This window comes from Prinia subflava, chromosome 11, assembly GCF_021018805.1.
Source record: "Prinia subflava isolate CZ2003 ecotype Zambia chromosome 11, Cam_Psub_1.2, whole genome shotgun sequence".
NCBI lineage: Eukaryota > Metazoa > Chordata > Aves > Passeriformes > Cisticolidae > Prinia > Prinia subflava.
The window spans coordinates 10,741,371-10,758,559 of NC_086257.1; the positions used below are offsets into that span (position 1 = coordinate 10,741,371).

The window sequence follows — 17,189 nt, forward strand, 5'->3', positions numbered from 1 at the left end:
AAAGTTGAATAAAAGTAATTAACTATCACATTTTCATAAAGATTACCTATGTAGCAGGTACATCTCAGGAATATTTAATTGCCCGTTTTTTGAACGCACAGAAAGAAAAAAATTTCCTTCAAAGTTGGAGGTCTTAAAAGGTCTTGTTTTAGTAGTAAATCATCCACAAGTTGCAGGTTGTTAGCCAAGTAGATTTAGGATGATTTACTTGCATTACAGTAATTTACACAATTGAGCTTTAGGCATACAGTACAAAACTATGAACAAAAAGGTGAAGCAAACTTTTTTATTTATATTCAGGTAAAAACATTAACCTGATGAAGTAAATTATTGCAGATTTGAGAAATCAGCACATAAAACAGTTGGACAGAGCATTGCTTACAGGTGCTTTATCTGTGTCAAAAGACAAAGGCTGAACTGCTTGTTCCAAGCTAGCACTGAGGGAAAGAAAAAAAGAAAAAAAAAGGAGAAAAAACTACAAAATGAGCCAGGAACTCAGATCAAGAACAGGAAAACTGTTTACTCAAACAGGGAATGAAACGACTAATTTGTCTTTTAAAAAACTTTACATCAATTCGAAATGCTCTGGGCCTTACCACAATACACACTGGCCAGCCCAAGCTGTTGGACTTGAACTACATGAAAGAAATAATTCTTCCTTGCCTCCAGTACGAGGCTTTTGCTGCCTGGATCACTGTGTAAACAGCTCTGGAGCGCTCTGGTAACGACTGTCGCCATCATATCCTACCACTACAGTAAAACTATGCTATAAGAAAGGTTCTACCTAGTTACAAAGGCTGAATTATATTGACAATATATATTTGATTTCAGTAAAATTTAAATTATCTTAATCAGAGAAAGAGGCATGGAGCAGTAAAATGCCCATGCTAACCAAAAGATAACAATTGTTGAATGTTGCACACAAAAAGAACCAAGTGAATTGCACATCAGACAATACATGAGGATGGGTAAAATTAGAGGCAGGTGAGGGTACACAGAACTAGTCTACTAAACTAGATTCGTCAAATACATGGTGTATTTTAATTTCTGTACTTATGTACAAAAGTTGTCTTTGGAGGAAAAACTTCAGACTTAGCTAGATGGATACACACAGCCCAGTATTAAACTGCACAGCGACATTTATTGTTCCAGCCTGGAAAAACATCCCTTTTTAAATTTCACACAGCAAAGCAAGTTAAAAACTTCACTCATCAAATAAATGATAATTTAAACAAGAACTTGCTAAAGAAACCTTGTCACAACAACTTTTAGGGCCTGATCACTTTAAGTCCATAGGGGCTTTTAATGAATATCAACCAAGTGTCTTTGTTTATAATCTGCAAGCCGTTTTTCTACAACAAGAAGGCGTAACACGTTTCCTTGACTCAGGTGATATATTTAGAAAAGAATCATGAGTTTCTCTTTTGCTGTAACAGGCAGAGATTGCATTTCTCATTGTGATCAGGAAAGATGGAATGACTGCTGCCCTTCTCTTGCAGCTATCAAGAGTTTTTCACGCATTATCTCAATAGTTGAATAGTCCGGCAATTTGAGATAGTTCACACAAGTCATTACTGAGGGTAAGAAGTCATCGGGATTCTCTGTGGACTCAAATGTCTTCCGTACAATCGTCAAGGGAGGATTCAAACTTCGAAAACCTGGTAATGAGAAAAGACACTCAGAATAAGGCTGCTCCTCCTCAACACCCACAGCAGACACGCCCCGTGACAGAACACATCACACAACTGACTTCCTGCACACCTTCAGGAGTTCAGAACACAGCTTAGTAAAACTGCACTACAAGATAAAAATACCTAAAATCCTGCCTGCATATTTATCCTCCAAGATGAATTTAAAATAAAGGAATAAGCTGGATAAACCTCCTTTTAATTGTGTTCTATACATGTAAAAATCTGTTTCAATCATAATATTTTTAAGTCTGTTGGCTTCACACACATTTTTTAGGATTCTCAGGAATCACCTGTGACTCTAGTACCTGATTATTCTTACTCCAGCTATCATTTCTATACTCCTACACTTAATTGTGTCTGCACCATGTCTCCCATAGAAGAGCTCCCAAACTATACTTAGAACAAAAGAATAATCAAGTCTTTCCCCCCAGTGGCAAAGAAAGTAAATTTTGGAACAGATGCATGAATTCTGTTTTGACCTGCAAAGCACTCAGCTGAGAATACAGTAAAATGTGCATCCTACAATAGTTCCTAGCAAAGACAGCAAATTCCTCTGTTCACTGCACTGTCTCTTACCTAAATGCTGAAATTCAAAAGGGGGAGAAATTAAATAAGATTAATACTATCCTAAGTGTTGTCTCCTTTTTAGAAAAGAGACTCTTATTTTCAGGTTACAATGCATCATTTTTTTGCCATAATTTAATGCCCCTCTAGACAAAAAATACAATATTAGGAGCTTTCAGTTTTATTTCAATTTTGAACTTTTCCCAATGACAGATTTTTCTGGCAACAATTTAAACCTGGAAAGCCAACTGTAAGAAGTGTAATGAGATTAACACAAATATTATGAAAATTACATTACACCTGAAGTTTGCCCAGCCACTTCTGAAATTAGAAATGTGAAACTAGTATGAACCTCTCAAATACATAAGTTAAGGATTTTCTTCCTATGCTGAAGTAATAATGTTATTCAGAAATACATCAGTAACAGTCATTTCATGCAATATGCAATAAGGAAAACCTACCTCCTACAGGCAGTCTGGGGCTGCCTGTCACAAACTGAAGAAACAGTCTTTGCTGCTCACTATCAAAACTACTGAGAATTTCAAAGAGATACTTCACTGCTCGACTGAGGAGGGAAAAGAACCAAGAGAATATTATTTTGTTTAGAGTTAAAATAATTGCATCAGATTCATATTCAGCACAGTATGAACATTTTCAAAAAATGTCATATAGTTCCTTTAGCTTGAATAACAATGTATGAAGATTATTTCAACAAAGTATTTTGTACTGTTTTGGGTTTTGTTTGTTTAACAAGACCAACATGGTATTACCTGTCGTGTGTATAACCGTGATCAGGCCTGCAACATTCCATTAAAGTCTTGGCATCCCAAGTGTCTGTCTTGCTGCCACACAAGAGCTGCTCCAACTGTAAAATTGAATAACAAGGAGTAAATGTTCTCCCTTTGCCTTGCAAAACACGGGGAACACACGAGTACCACAAAGTCTTGGCTAACACATTGTTCTAAAGTGCGCTTAATGTTTGTTCTTAAAGTCAAAGGTCTGAGTTTATAAAGGTAAACAAACCCCTCAAAGTACAGTCTTCAAACAGACTCCCTCAAAGAAGAATAAAACATTCTCTCTTCTAGTCTAGAGAGCCACAATTGTGACTCCATCCAGTCCACTTAAGAGTGTTGAACATTCTACAAGGAAATTGTGGTGGTGAGAATAAAGCAAGATCAACTATGCTCATTCTTTACCCCTTCATCTGAATCTCTTCTTACTGTTTGAAGCTTTGCTGAAGAGCTGACTGCTTGTTTTATTGTTTTAATAGAAGATCCAGGCAGCATCCACACCTATCTGCAGCTATTCAGAGGTACTGCAATGTAAGGAATTAGAGTACCCACACTCCACAGAGAAATGAAGTATGAAACAAAGTGCTTCTCACAAAAGCTGGATATACACAACTTAAAGAAAATGGAGATGTTCATAATAAAAGCATTAAATACGTGACTACTGAACAGAGAAATCTTTAAGAGTTAAGTGTAGAATTTCAGGGACACTCAGTTTAACAAACTTGCATCAGAAATGCAGTGTCCTCAGACTGCCACAAACGCCCTGCACGCAGGTTAAGGCTGCCCATACATACAGATAAAGGTGATAAACACAGCAGCAAAAACACTTTCACCAACCTCCTCAGGATAGAAGTACTGAAGATGACTAAGGGGGAACACCGACTCAAACCCATCTCTGAAGGAGTCAAACTGTCTGGCAACACCTTCATTTAGTGCCCAGAATATAACCAACTGCAAGGAAAGAAAAAAAACAGGAATGAAAAATGCAATTTGAACAAAGGCAGCATGCAGTGATCACTACTGTACAGGAGAATACAACTGCAGCAGCCAAACTCCAGCAGCCCAGCCACATGCTCACTGGAATTAGCACAGGCTGCACATTGATTCGTGGAGCTGCTCTACAGAATTGCCTCATTCTGCTTTAAATCTTAACTTAAATTACCCTTAACATGAACATTTTGCAAAATTGAAACAATTTATCTGCCTTTGTTTTTAACAAAGCAAACAGAACTCAGAATAGCTGGTTAAACTGAAACTATTTAACAGAATAATTTAAAGTAAATCTGAACATTTTTTACTTTTAAAAGCCTTACCTAGGTGTTCTCTCTCTACCTCACTTAAAATGCAGCACCTGAAGCAGAAATCCATAGGGCATCATTGGCAGTACTATCTTAATTTCCCCCATGGAAATATATGGGTCCCTATTCTAATACTAAGTTTTAAAAAGTAACTCTATCCTGTTGGATGTTTTAAGTAGCTTAATATTCTAAGAATACACAGGAACAAAAGTAACTTCATTTCAAGTTACTGGAATATGGTTAAGAATCATAATGCAAAAGACAGTAAGACACTAATCTAGGCTTTTTGAAGGTGTTTTTTCTGTTTTGTTTTGGTTTTGTGTCTGTGGTTACCCCCTCAACATTAAATTAACTTCCAAAGTGGACAGTGTATATTGAAACGACAATCAGTGGCGGGGAGGAAGGGCATATAACACAAATAAGACCACAGTTCTTTTAAATAAACCTCCTGCAGCCAGTATTTGTCCACTAAATTAAGTTATTTGACATGGCAGACTGCAGGCCAAGTTCAGATTCTTTTGTCAGTCAGTGCTATCAATGATTACACTTGCCTTGGATACCCTCAGCTCCAGCAGGGAACGAGGGCTGGTTGTGAAGGATGTGTTGTCCACACAGAACTACTGATTTAAAATGTGTTAAAAGCTCAGGCCTGTGGTGCTGATCAAAGTCGTCTATGGATGCATCTGAACAGGACTGAAAGTTCACAGCTGCTGCTGGAGTCCTGAAGCAAGTACGTAACCCTATCCCAATTACTGAAGAGTTCCTGGCTCCAGAAAGCTCTCAAGATACAAAAGCTCATTAGGATCTGCTGATAAAGAGTCAAGCATTGAATTTCATGTGAGATATATTGCACTACTTTCACAAACCAGTTTTAGTGCTGAAGAGGAAGGCTGCAAGCACCAGCAGCACAAAAAACTCTTCTACAACACAGAATAGTTTACAGCTACTGTAACAGCAGAGCTCCTTACCTACAATTGTGATTACTTTCTATGATCAAGAGCAGGTGCCATAGTTAAGCTGCACTGTATTCTTGCAGATTCAAAAAGAAGATCAAATTGCTAGACAAAAACCTACACTACTGAAACTTTTTGTTCACAGATTTAGAACAAGCAAGGTGGCCTCTTTATAATACAGGGGAGAAGAGGGGAAAAAACAGACAAGAAAAGAATAGATAGAGAATAAAGTCTTTCACTATATTGGTAACTGAAGCAGTTTTACTTTCTGATAAAGGCAGTTCCTGTGGGAACTGTCCTTGGGGGGAAACAGGGAGGTAGAGGGAAGAGAGGCATGAAAAGCAACAGCTTACACCTTTATAAACTACTTTTCATGTTAATCCTCACACAAGATTTTGATGAAAATGACATGTTCAAGAGCAGGGCAGCTGACCAACAGGGTGCTGTACAGGCCAGCTGATCAATTAAATATATTGTTTCTAAAATGCAATTCATCATACTTGGTATGAAGACAAAGATAGGAAAAACTACACAGACATCCTTTAAGAAAATAGTTCTGAAAGTTTTTAGGAGAAGAGCAAGTTTTCTGTTGTCATTTCCTTTTTCTTTACAATGCCAGAAGCCTGCAGCAGGACAACTACAGGACATCTGAACCATCTGTAAGCCTTTCTCAGTGTATCAGATACTTGATACAAGTTACTGAGGGAAGAAAAAAAACCAGACTGCAAACTATGGAAATCAGACTGGAATGCTTGAGAGCAACACTACTCAGTAAATAGAGACTGCAAATTCTGTTTCTAATGAACTGTGGAAGTTTGTATTGCTCCTCTGTCAGGTCTGCAAAGAGCTTTAAATCCAAATATATTTAATTCTGTCAGTGATCCTTGACTAGCAGAATTTACTTTTAACAAATAAGCATATGAGAAGTACATGGGTAATTTGGAACTATCAGGTGAATAGAAACTGCTCAATACTCACTTGTAAGGATTATGGAACAGCTTTGCAAAAATTCTCAGCTGATAGGCAGGAATTTACACGATCCTTATTGAATTGTTTCTACTAAAACATCAAATATGTTTCCTACCAGTGCTTCAAAACTTAACAGTCCTCAGAGTGAAACTGGCAGTACCCTAACCTGTCAGGAAATGTATTTAGTAACTGGACTAGTGATCCTCCCCTCCATCCCACTCACAACATCATGTGACAATATTGCATTCTTCCTGCCTCGCCTCTTTTCCAGGTTCTTTTTAACCAGTTCCCTTTATCACTTCCTTAGACAGAAACAGCTTCCTAGCTTTGTTTAGCAATATCAACCTCCTGTTTTCCCACGTCCCTTGTGACATAGGAATGGATCAATAAACAGGTGTACTGTCAAATTATTCTGGCAATGTTATCTTCTCCTTATTTATTCTTTTTAATGTTTGGGGTTTTTCCACATGTATTTGGGGTTCTTTGGTTGACTGGTTCGGTTTTTCTTGGGTTTTTTTGTTGATTTGGACTTTTTGGACAATAAACTAATGCTTTAATTCTGACTCACAACTGCTGATGTTTCTTAAGTCTGAGCTCCAAAAAATTACACTACTATTACAGCAATTCAAAGGCTACTACTGGGTAGCAGATGTTAAATCACTATTGCTAAATCACTATTCCTAAAAAATTCATTATCATAACCACTTACAGTATTTTTCTCCAAAAAGCCAAACTTCTGATGACTTCATTACATATAAACCACACTTTTTGAACTACACAATTTTCAATTCAGGTGCGATTAGATTTAATTTTAAAGTAGCATGGAAGAGAAGTCAAAAGTAGGAAAATTATTGTTGTGCCTAGTTCATGAGAATGAACCGAAATCTACATCGAAACAAACTACCTGGGAGCAAGAAAAGAGAGAATTTTAATCGTAGGTTTGCTTTTACATACTCTGAGATACTCCTCTAAGTTGTGGATAGTGACCGGTGTATCTTTTCCCCCTTTTTTCAGCTCGATATTCGGAAACCCGGGAAGTGTGAAGTCCAGCCCTAGATCTTCCACTGAGCAGCCATTCATAGTCAGAGCCTCCAATGCATACTGTAGACTTTCTTTGGTCTAAGAAATTGGAAGTGAAAACCAACGAGAATAGTTAATTCAAATAAACTTATCCAAAAGTTATGACTTGTAAAGCAGCTTTGACTAATCAGACATTTCTGTAAAAGTATGACCAGTAAAACTGTTACAGCTCTCCTTGCTTTCCTTCTGGAGTTTTCATGCATAACAGTAAACCAAGAGAAACCAGATAAGCTTAATGGATAAACTGGAAAGATCACAGGCACACACCTTTTTCTAGCAGTTTTGTAATTACATAATATGCCAGAAGACAATCTAGAAAATACTATTCCAAGAAAAGGAAATGTGAAATATGTTCTGGCTCAGAGGCTGGTGTTTACTTAGAACAGTTAATGGCATTCATATTTGGCATGCATATTGGCATTTTTCAGCTTTCATCCACCAGTTTCAGGTTTTTCAAATTCCTGGGAAATTAAAAGCTGTGACCAAGGAGCGAGAGTGAGACAATGAGGTAAAGAGGAGCAAAGACCCACAGGCTTGCAATACTTTCACTAGTAACAAAGCAGGTGTATTAAATGAGGTTACCACTTCCTGCCATCTATTAACTCTGGATGCTAGAAAAAGTACGTGTGCCAAAGGCCTTTTATCACCAGTGCCACAGTGAACTGTGGTATTTTCAGCTAAGAGTAGATATCCTTGAAAAATTAATGTATGTCTCTGAAAGAACCTGCATGCTCATGCATGATGGCAGTTCACCTCAGTTCTGCTCTTCAGTGCAAAAAAAAAAAAAACCCTACATAAAAGGCACTTCTTTGAAAATCTGAAATTTTGATTAAACCAACTACTAAAAAAGCCAAACTTCTGACTGCTCAAGAAGCAAGGATAGACGTTTTTTCCTCTGATATTTAAGTTGGTTAGTCTTTTTAAAGTGAACCAAAAAAGAAGTTAGGCAACCATCTGGCAGTTTTAGACATTTCTAGACTGTGTTTAATCACACAGAAGAATTCCATAATGAACTTCTCATGCTAGACTTTACAAAAAGACTGTTATATAATTATTAGCCACTGATCTAATAACTTTAAAACTACTCTGTGTGAGAACAAAGTAATTAGCACTATTACAATCAGTTCCAAGCCCTATGATACATTCTGAATTAGTGCTATTTCATAAAATCCAGATGTGTAAAGATGCAGTCTCCCATTCTTAGGTTTACTTTCCCACCTGAGTTTTATCCTGTTCAAGTCTTTTCTTTTGTCTTACAATATCTTCAAGGTGATATATTGATTTGGCTACTACTGGATCAATACTGAACAAGTCATGCGACGTCAGTGAAGTTTCCTGTCGCAGCATCCACTTATAAAAAGGAAGTCCAAGAGGAAGGTCCACCTGGAAACCAAAGCACTGAACTGTTTAGTATTATCTTCCTAAAGTACATCTTTTACTACTTCATCTCTTGACCAGATCTACAATATTATCTCATAGCTCTGGCACACACCAAAATGCCGTGTCCCAGTGTTCTTGCCTCAGAAATTCACAGCCAAGAAAACCCAAGTGACTGCCTAGTGCACATACATTAAAGCAATCAGCAGCTGGAGTAACAATGAGCCCAAAACATTCTTGAAACAAGAATGGAAAGATATTTCAACACAAGCAGATAATGGCTTTTTGTTTCTGCCTTACGGTCTCAAAAGCCACTGTTAAAGATTTCAACATGTATTACTCTTTTCCCCCACAGAACTTCAGCTGCTCAGCTCAGCTCGTCCTCCTCCCTGCCCCACCTCAGACTGCTCTCACTTCTAGAGCTGAAAGTAATACCATTTAGCTCTTAATGTTTTTATCCCCTCAACAGTCAGAGCTAGTATTTTAATGTGACCCTTTCAGAATAGATTTTTCTACTGTATTCTCACCAGTCTGAAGTCCATGATTGCCTTGGCCATTAGTTTTCCCAGAAAGCGGAACTTCATTTTAACTTTTGCAATGTGAGCTGGCTTGGCTGTTCTACCAAAAGGAAGTGCAAAAAGGCCCTGAAGGTTATGAATGTACTTGGTACCTTCCTGGCTTCCTGTTGAGGAAGAGAGAAGGAAAAAAGAAAGAGTTCAGTATTTACTCTGCTTTCAAGTTTCTTTCAAGATGCAGGTGGCATTCAGATAACCTTAACCTAAGCTTCTTATAAAAAAAAAAAAAAAACAACAACCAAACCAAACACACACAAAAACCCCAACAAAACCCACCAGGATCTACACACTATTATCAGGCACATTATCTACCACAAAATGAGCTGCTCTTTACATAACTGAAATCAACTTAGAATCAATTCAACATTAACCAATATTTATAGATTAAGCAGTAGAGTAATTACCTTTTGGATTGGCTAAAGTCACTTCTTCTCCCCTCCAAAGGCCCAAGTCTGCTCTCTGCAGTTCCTGAGATACAAGTGCATAGAACTCTAGTGTAGGGCCTAGGCCTGTGCCAACCTTCAGGGGACAGAGGGTGAGAGGAGAGCAGAGGGAATGAGACAGATAAATCCATTAGGTCAGTTTGAATATAAAAATATTATCCAATATTTGCTATAAAATAGACTGCATGGCAAAAAGCATCTACGGAATTTAACTACAGGAACATTTGCAACATGACAGAGGCAGCCTGGAAAGACCACACAGCAGAGGAAGTAACAGTGGAGTAAAGGTATTAATCACCTAATGATCTTATTACAGAGGAGAAACACACAGATGCTTGCTTAAGATTTAAAAAAAAATGAGCTCTGCTGGCTACAATTGATTATGAAATTTAGATCAGAGAGAGCTTCTCCTAGCAACTAAAAATCACAACCAAATGGATTAGGGATAATTAAAGGATAAAATTCTTTAGCACCAGCAATGTGAAAGACAAAGGGTCTGACCAAGCCATTTTAGAAAAGCTGTAGCTATTTTATATTAAATATCTTCAGTAAAAAGGGGTTAAATTAGACTGCATTGATATTACTTACTTCATTCTCATACTGGATTTCCAACATGGCTCTTGAACTGCCTAGATCCTGCATCACAGATTCTGCCTGTTTCAACAGCTCATCTCTGTTCACAGTGCGCTAAATATTAGAGAAGTTTCAAGAAGTGAAATTATGGTTTTAAGTTCCAGCTCCCAAGGCAGTTACAACAGGTAAAAATCAGTAACGCACATTTTCCACCCCATGCCAACAGATCCACAGTTCAGTTCAACAATTTGTAAGCATATGCTTTGATATAATAATTCTTGCTTCCATATGAAGCTGTTTAGAATGAATGTATTCAATATAAAATGAAAAAACAATGAAAAAACATTTAGATCAGTATAACTAATAGGTACTGTTCTTGCCAAGAATATGGCAATAGGACTATGATATAGCAAAGTACTGTCATGTCACGATATATACCTCAAATTAATATGTAGAGAAGAAAATAGAGTAAAGATGCTGAAACCCAAACAAAAACCCCAACAGCAGTGGAATTCCTACATGTGGGCAGCTATATTCTTTTTGAACTTGATTCTCGTGTCTCCTGCTGTTTTTCCCCACAGGTATTCAAGATCATATAGCACTTATAGCAGATCTTATATTAAGATAATGCATCTCCAGATTCAAGGCAGATATCCAAGATTTCCTCAAATTTAACACAGTCACAGCTTAGTTTTATTATGCTGTGACAGGTGATTTACCTTCTCCAAATACAAGGCCAGTATTTTTGTTTATTAAGGGTCCAAATCCCGTTACTTGAATTCTGAGCATCAAGCAAAACAGAGGTCTACAAACCAATATGTGAAAATATCACTAATGCTGCCTAAAACTCTGTGTTCACTGCTGGAGTTTAGTTTCAGGAACTTTGTCAGGGTGCCCCTCCTGCCCTCATGCGGCCAGCACGGAGAAGACACTGCGCCTTCTGCTGGGGGACTGCAGGAACAAACCCCATGTCCCCTTCTTCACTACACCGCTCAAACATCAAATTCTACAAATGAGCCTTGCTCACAATGATATCCTTAAAGACAATATAAAATAAATAGATCCTTCATTCCACTTGAAACAAGATGTGCTCACCTTTTTCCTGTCCAGCCGCGGTGCCACTCTGCTATCCTGAGAATCGGACTGATTGATTTCTGGATTCGTATCCAGCAGCCTCTGCATGGCTCGATCACGATCAAAGGCCGTCACATAAAACAGCATTTGGCGGGTATCAAATGGAAAGAAAAATGGGCTGTGAAGAGATTGGATTAGTCAGCTGTGTTCCAAGCAGCATCTCTGACTAGCACTTGGTTTAAAACAACAGAAATGTACTATGTCCAGAATTAGTACTTTATTACACGCTATGGTGAAAGCAGCCTCCAAAGGAAGCCTTCCAGAACACACTTCAGTTTTAGTTACAATGCTTAGGAGCAAGAGTTTCAAGAAATGCAGTATATGAACGAGACAAAAAATTCCTTGCATTTTTGATTCTTCTTGAAAAGCAACTCAAAATACCTGAGTGCCTTGGCTGTCCAAAGTTTACATCAGAAAACAAAATTCCTTGATAACTACTGTATTACCGTTAATAAATCCAACAGATCAAAGATTTAAGCTCAAGCTCCTGTATTTGGCAGCAGAAAGAAATGAGAACCTGCCTAGAGCAACACTACTATTCTATCTTCCACCATCTGCAAAAAATAATCTGAATAATCTGTGAAAGACTACCAGAGAAACTTCTTGTTTTAATTTATCACTTCCACTATTCTCAAAGGCTGTTATGTTAACAGTGTGGTCCTCCACTGGCATTAAGTGAGAAAGCAGTTTTATTGAACAAATAATGCTACAGATGTTTAAAAAAATACATTCATGCTCATCATCTGTTATCTGGAATGTTTATGAAGCAAGTTAGATATCTTAAAAATGAAAAGCCAAAGAATCTCTGAGTATGTATTTCCACAGTCGTCACCAATATTGCTGCAATTACCACATTTGGAAAAGCCATGAATGTCAACACTGACTTCTCACTCTTTCAAGTGCAAGAGCTGTACAGCTTGGACTCTATCAAGATAGCACAAAGTACTGTGTATATAGCTTCAGAAAAATTTAGATTCTTTTATCAGGATCATTTATAAACGTATCTTCCTCCGTATCATATTGAATATACCAAGATAAATACACTAATATGGTAAGAATGCTATTAAGCAATTTAACAGGAGAAAAAACATCACCTGAAAAATCAAAATTTCAATGGAAAACCTTCAGCTTGCTCAGCAATTCCTATAAGAATGGGTCCAAACTCTGTGTGCACAGAGTCTACCCCTCAGCATGATTTAAACTACAATGTAGGTGTAAACATCCATCCAAGCATCACTATGTAACTTGGCAAGGCTTCTGTGACTACATTTTGCTCTCTCAAGAGTCCTGTAAGGGTGATACACTGTGCTGCCCATCCAAGATTCCTACTGAACTGGAGTTACAGACACCACACAGCAAGTTGTTCTTACCATGTTTTTCCAAGTTCTGTCAGCCAAGTTGGGATGTTTCCTGTCATAATCACCAAAGGATCCTGAAGCTGCCTGTTTGCTTTTGCTGTCAGTTTGCTGTTGATAAACTCTGAGGTTGGAATTATCTCCTTGCAGACTGCATTCTGTGTTAAATAAAGCAAGTAATTCTAGTTAGAGAAATGCTGAAAGAAATAGCAAGTCTTTGTTAAACAAGATTTTTAATGCTTCCGATTTGCTTATCATGGAAAGCAAAACAACTTCTACTGGCATTTTGTTCATCCCGAGTCTCAGACATGAATGAAGGACTGAGTACATGTTTACTACTAATATCCTTTTCAGGAATAGTGTTGGTCTTTAAACTTAAGGACAAAGCATGGATACTGTGTTCAACACAGTATAAAGAAAATATGACTGACTGTAAGAATTTACAGCCTTCATCTTCTCAGAAGTTAAAGAAGCATGTAGGGAAAGATGGCAGTTATTTGCATTATTTTCTCTTCTTGAAGGGCAGTGGACAGGAAGAAAAGGTTATTTAAAATGTTACAGATGGTTCTGTCCTGAACCAAGTATCAAAGTGATTTAAGAAGTGCTCTACTCACATCATACAAATAATACCAGTATCGACTGATAGCATGTAAAACTCTCAAAAGAAGAATAACATCTAATGAGGGATCTTCAAATGTTATATTTTCAGGTGGAGTAGATATGAGGTAAATTTCCAGAGGATTTAACACCGAAGGGCATACACCATCTAGCAGGAAAAACAACATGTAAGCAAAAAAATTCAATTAGAAGTTTTGCCAAGATTTAATTGTTAGGAGCCTAGGCAGTATTAGTCACGGCATTCACTTAACTACAACCGTTCAGTTAAACAACTCAGTAAATAGCTTACTTTTAGTTTTAATATACAGCTAAAAATATATGTTTACTATTTTTATATTACGCCTACTTTAAAAGAAACTCTACAGTGGCAGTAAACACTGTGAAAGTTCTGAAAGGACCGAGAGGAAATCTAACATACAGCAAGGCACCACACTCACCATGCCACAATTCATCGTGTTTTTTAGAATTTCTAGGGGAGGTTTTTGTGGGAGCAGTTTGTGCTCTTCCCCTTTTACCCCCAACACAGTCCTTATTACCATCTTCATCCTCTCGCACAGGCTTGTACCTAAAAAGCAAACAGAAGTTTGAAGTTTTAGGAGTTTTGAAATGCTAACTTACAGGGAAACAAAAGCACTTTTAAAGGTGTTAGTTCTCACATTTCCAGAACTTTACTTGAATGACAGTTAAAAGCAGAAAGACAGGAAAACTGCACCGGGATATGACCCAGCCTCTGAAGCAAAGTATGTCAGAGGGGACAGAAAACAGGGACCCTTCAGCTGCATGACCTGGAAGGAGGGAAGGTGAATGTATAAACAAAACCCCAAAGTGACTGAGGTCAGACTTAGGCTTAGGTTAGGTTTTGGGATTTTTTGGTTGTTGTTGTATGGGGTTTTGTTTGCTTGCTTTTTTCTTTAGCACATTTAAATGTTAAAAAGAGACTGCTGAACATTGAGATATTCAGCATAGCCATGTATCAATGTTTCTTGCAAAGTATGGCCAAAGAATACATTCACTTCCACAGCAATCAACTGGGAAAAGTATGAAGTTGACCATAGGTTGCATGCTGCACATTCTCTGTCTGTGGTTAGTTACCTAACACTAAGAACTGTTTTCTCCCCATCTAGAAGGTGTAATTTAAAATCCTCCATTTCTTGTTCACCAGCTTTACTCAGGAGCTAGCAATGGAATTTACTAAGTTTTAAGTATCTTGAGCACATCAGGAAAGTCAAAGCTCCACAGTTTTTGAAGGGATAAAAAAGAAGGCAGACAGCTATGTCCAAATTTCTTGATGTACATACATTTAGTAAACTGGAGAAGTTATTCCTGGATTCCTGGAGTCCACTTACCAAATGGTGTGCGTTTTTGTCCAAATCCCAGCTCTGCCCAGTGGGTTGCTTTCATCATCTGTAGACTCCCTCTCCTCCTCAGCTTGTAAACTGTACTGCCTGACTGCTTGGTAGACAGTCATGTTGTATGGCAGCAAGTGATCTCCAATGTAAAACTGCAATCTATGTCTCACATTCCCTGAATTTAAGAATTGAGCAGCCTGGAAAAAAAACCACAAAAACAAAACAAACAAAAAACCATACCAGTTAGGAAACTTGTTGCATAGTTATTCTTTATGGCCCTCCACACACTGCACCCTTCCCCCTTACTCTCAGAGCAAAAGCTTACCAAAGATTCATCTATTTCTTCATCTGACCCATCATCATCACTATCTTCATCATCTTCTCTAACTCTTCCATAGCCTGAGGCAAGAGAGAAGAAAGACATCCTCACTTGCTTTTTTTCCATGAAAGGTAACAATGCTTTGGTACTTTGACTGTTACAACTTCTAAAACTTTAAAACAGTTCCAAAACGTATCAGTTAAAACCAGTAAGATTCAGGACTGCTAGAACTAATTTCAGTATCAACACCTGGCATCAAAACTGCCAAGCTACAGCCAGTGTGCCAGTAAAGCAGTAATATTTCTGTTAGTATTTTGACTGAACTGTTTACCACAGGAAACAGTTTGTCCCAGAAAAAGAATATTCTCTACAGCTTTAATCTCCTCCCTTGTGAGCAAGGTATCTTCACAGGTACCTTCTGTTTGTCTTCAGCATAATCCTCACAGGCTTTTACAGACTCTACACTGACAGCAGGATCTATTCCAAAAAGGAAAACACAAGTGACTGTACAATATATAAATACCTCTAACTACAAGGTATCTTTCAATGGCTTGTACCAAAGCCAGAGGATCAATCTTCACAGGTCCACCTTTCCACTGTTTCACATTAGCACAGTCTGGATGTCTTTGCAGTTGGCATTTTAACTGATGTGTATTGAAGAATTTTAAAGCTTGGGATCCTCTGTTAAGAGAAAAACTCAAAATAATTTGTGAAAAAAGTTGCTACACAAAGAATCTAGTAACTCTAATTACATCAAAATGTAGTAAAATAGGTTTATACATGCATTTATAATTTTACTTGTTCAGAGTATTACTTGTCAGACTATTTCTCTAAAAACAAGCTACTATGGGGTTTGGATAAATAGATTAAAAGTTTCTTCTATGAGAACATCAGAACCCAAGTTGAATAAAATCTGGAAGCTGCATGAATTGAGAGAAGGCCCAGCCTGAGGTCTGATTACAATATCCTATATTGTATACAGCATATTGGCCCATACTGACCACCTTTGAAACCTGAAGCAGTTCAGGGGTCAGCTGATGGCACAGGAGATTCAGAGTTGTGTTTACGTGCAGTGCAACAGGGATCAGAAAGGGACAAGGAAAATGCAAGTATTCATTTCAGACCTTTTTCAATAAAGACCTAAAGAGAAAACCTGAAAGCTCCTCTGTTTTTTTTCTTGCCAAGAACAGTTTATATATACATTCCACCTCACCAAACTACCAATACTCAAGCTAGCTGGTTTTACACAACAAGCCTCTTATCTTGGGCTGCTTCTATTTCCAGGTGCTAGGAAAAGACTACCAAAACTTAATGCCTCAAAATCCTCATTGACATAAGCCACTGTAAAACTTGTAGCCAAACAATGCGACAGCACTCTGCCTTTCCATGTTTCATTTTCTATCGAAAACAACAGCAGGATTTTGCTTCTATGATTAACAGCTTTTTAATTTTGGTAGTTATCCCACTTTTTACAAAAATAATATATGTAAGGAAGCAATCTGAGATTACAGAGCACATACTATTTGCAAAAGCCAGTATAGAGACACTGAGTTCATCTAATAAGAATTCTGTGTACTGCATTAATTCCAACTGATTTTAAGTTTCACAAAAAACAAGTACTGAATTTTAATGTTAGTTAGATTAATGCTATAGTGTGAGGCTCCAATACATCAAGTTAAATGGATGTTGTGTCACCATTAATGAAAAAAACTCTCTCCACACTACCTTACTACCTGAGACATAGAAGGCCTTTGGCATTTCTAACTTTTAAAGAAGAGTTTTCAAAAATTCATTTTCAGTGCTCCTCCTCTCATGCTGAGCTTATAGCCAGCACCAAAAAATACTTTCAAAACTTATACACAGCTGTACTGAAACAGATTCACTGTTATATAATTAATAAAAACTAGTGCTGATTTACTGAAATATAGAAAAGAAATAGTAGAAACAGGTCTTTAGTCACTCAGATTTGTTATTTAAAACACAACTACCAAGTGGGACTCCGAATTTGTTCTGTATCTTAAGACTCAGGGCAGGTCTACAGCTTTTTTAAACTCTACTGACAGCCAAGACTTAGCACTTAATCCATCATCATCCTAGAAA

General features: G+C 37.5%; 1 protein-coding gene across 8 annotated transcripts in view; it reads right to left on the reverse strand.

Annotated features, from left to right (window-relative positions):
• Window positions 1-272: 272 nt before the first annotated feature.
• The window catches only part of TRIP12 (thyroid hormone receptor interactor 12), a 79,837-nt gene continuing 62,920 nt past the window's right edge, over window positions 273-17,189 (reverse strand). For 6 of the 8 annotated variants that reach the window (XM_063407883.1, XM_063407882.1, XM_063407888.1 and 3 more), the window contains 16 exons: window positions 15,613-15,785; window positions 15,096-15,169; window positions 14,768-14,967; window positions 13,859-13,986; window positions 13,418-13,569; window positions 12,819-12,961; window positions 11,410-11,566; window positions 10,330-10,428; window positions 9,703-9,817; window positions 9,251-9,405; window positions 8,565-8,729; window positions 7,221-7,385; window positions 3,884-3,997; window positions 3,026-3,120; window positions 2,717-2,820; window positions 273-1,658 (listed from right to left, as the gene is read on the reverse strand). In XM_063407883.1, the coding sequence (XP_063263953.1) occupies window positions 1,462-1,658; window positions 2,717-2,820; window positions 3,026-3,120; window positions 3,884-3,997; window positions 7,221-7,385; window positions 8,565-8,729; window positions 9,251-9,405; window positions 9,703-9,817; window positions 10,330-10,428; window positions 11,410-11,566; window positions 12,819-12,961; window positions 13,418-13,569; window positions 13,859-13,986; window positions 14,768-14,967; window positions 15,096-15,169; window positions 15,613-15,785 (2,236 nt within the window). In that variant the 3' untranslated portion in view covers window positions 273-1,461. The remainder of the gene's footprint in view (window positions 1,659-2,716; window positions 2,821-3,025; window positions 3,121-3,883; window positions 3,998-7,220; window positions 7,386-8,564; window positions 8,730-9,250; window positions 9,406-9,702; window positions 9,818-10,329; window positions 10,429-11,409; window positions 11,567-12,818; window positions 12,962-13,417; window positions 13,570-13,858; window positions 13,987-14,767; window positions 14,968-15,095; window positions 15,170-15,612; window positions 15,786-17,189) is intronic. The other 2 variants (XM_063407886.1, XM_063407890.1) reach the window with 1 other exon arrangement.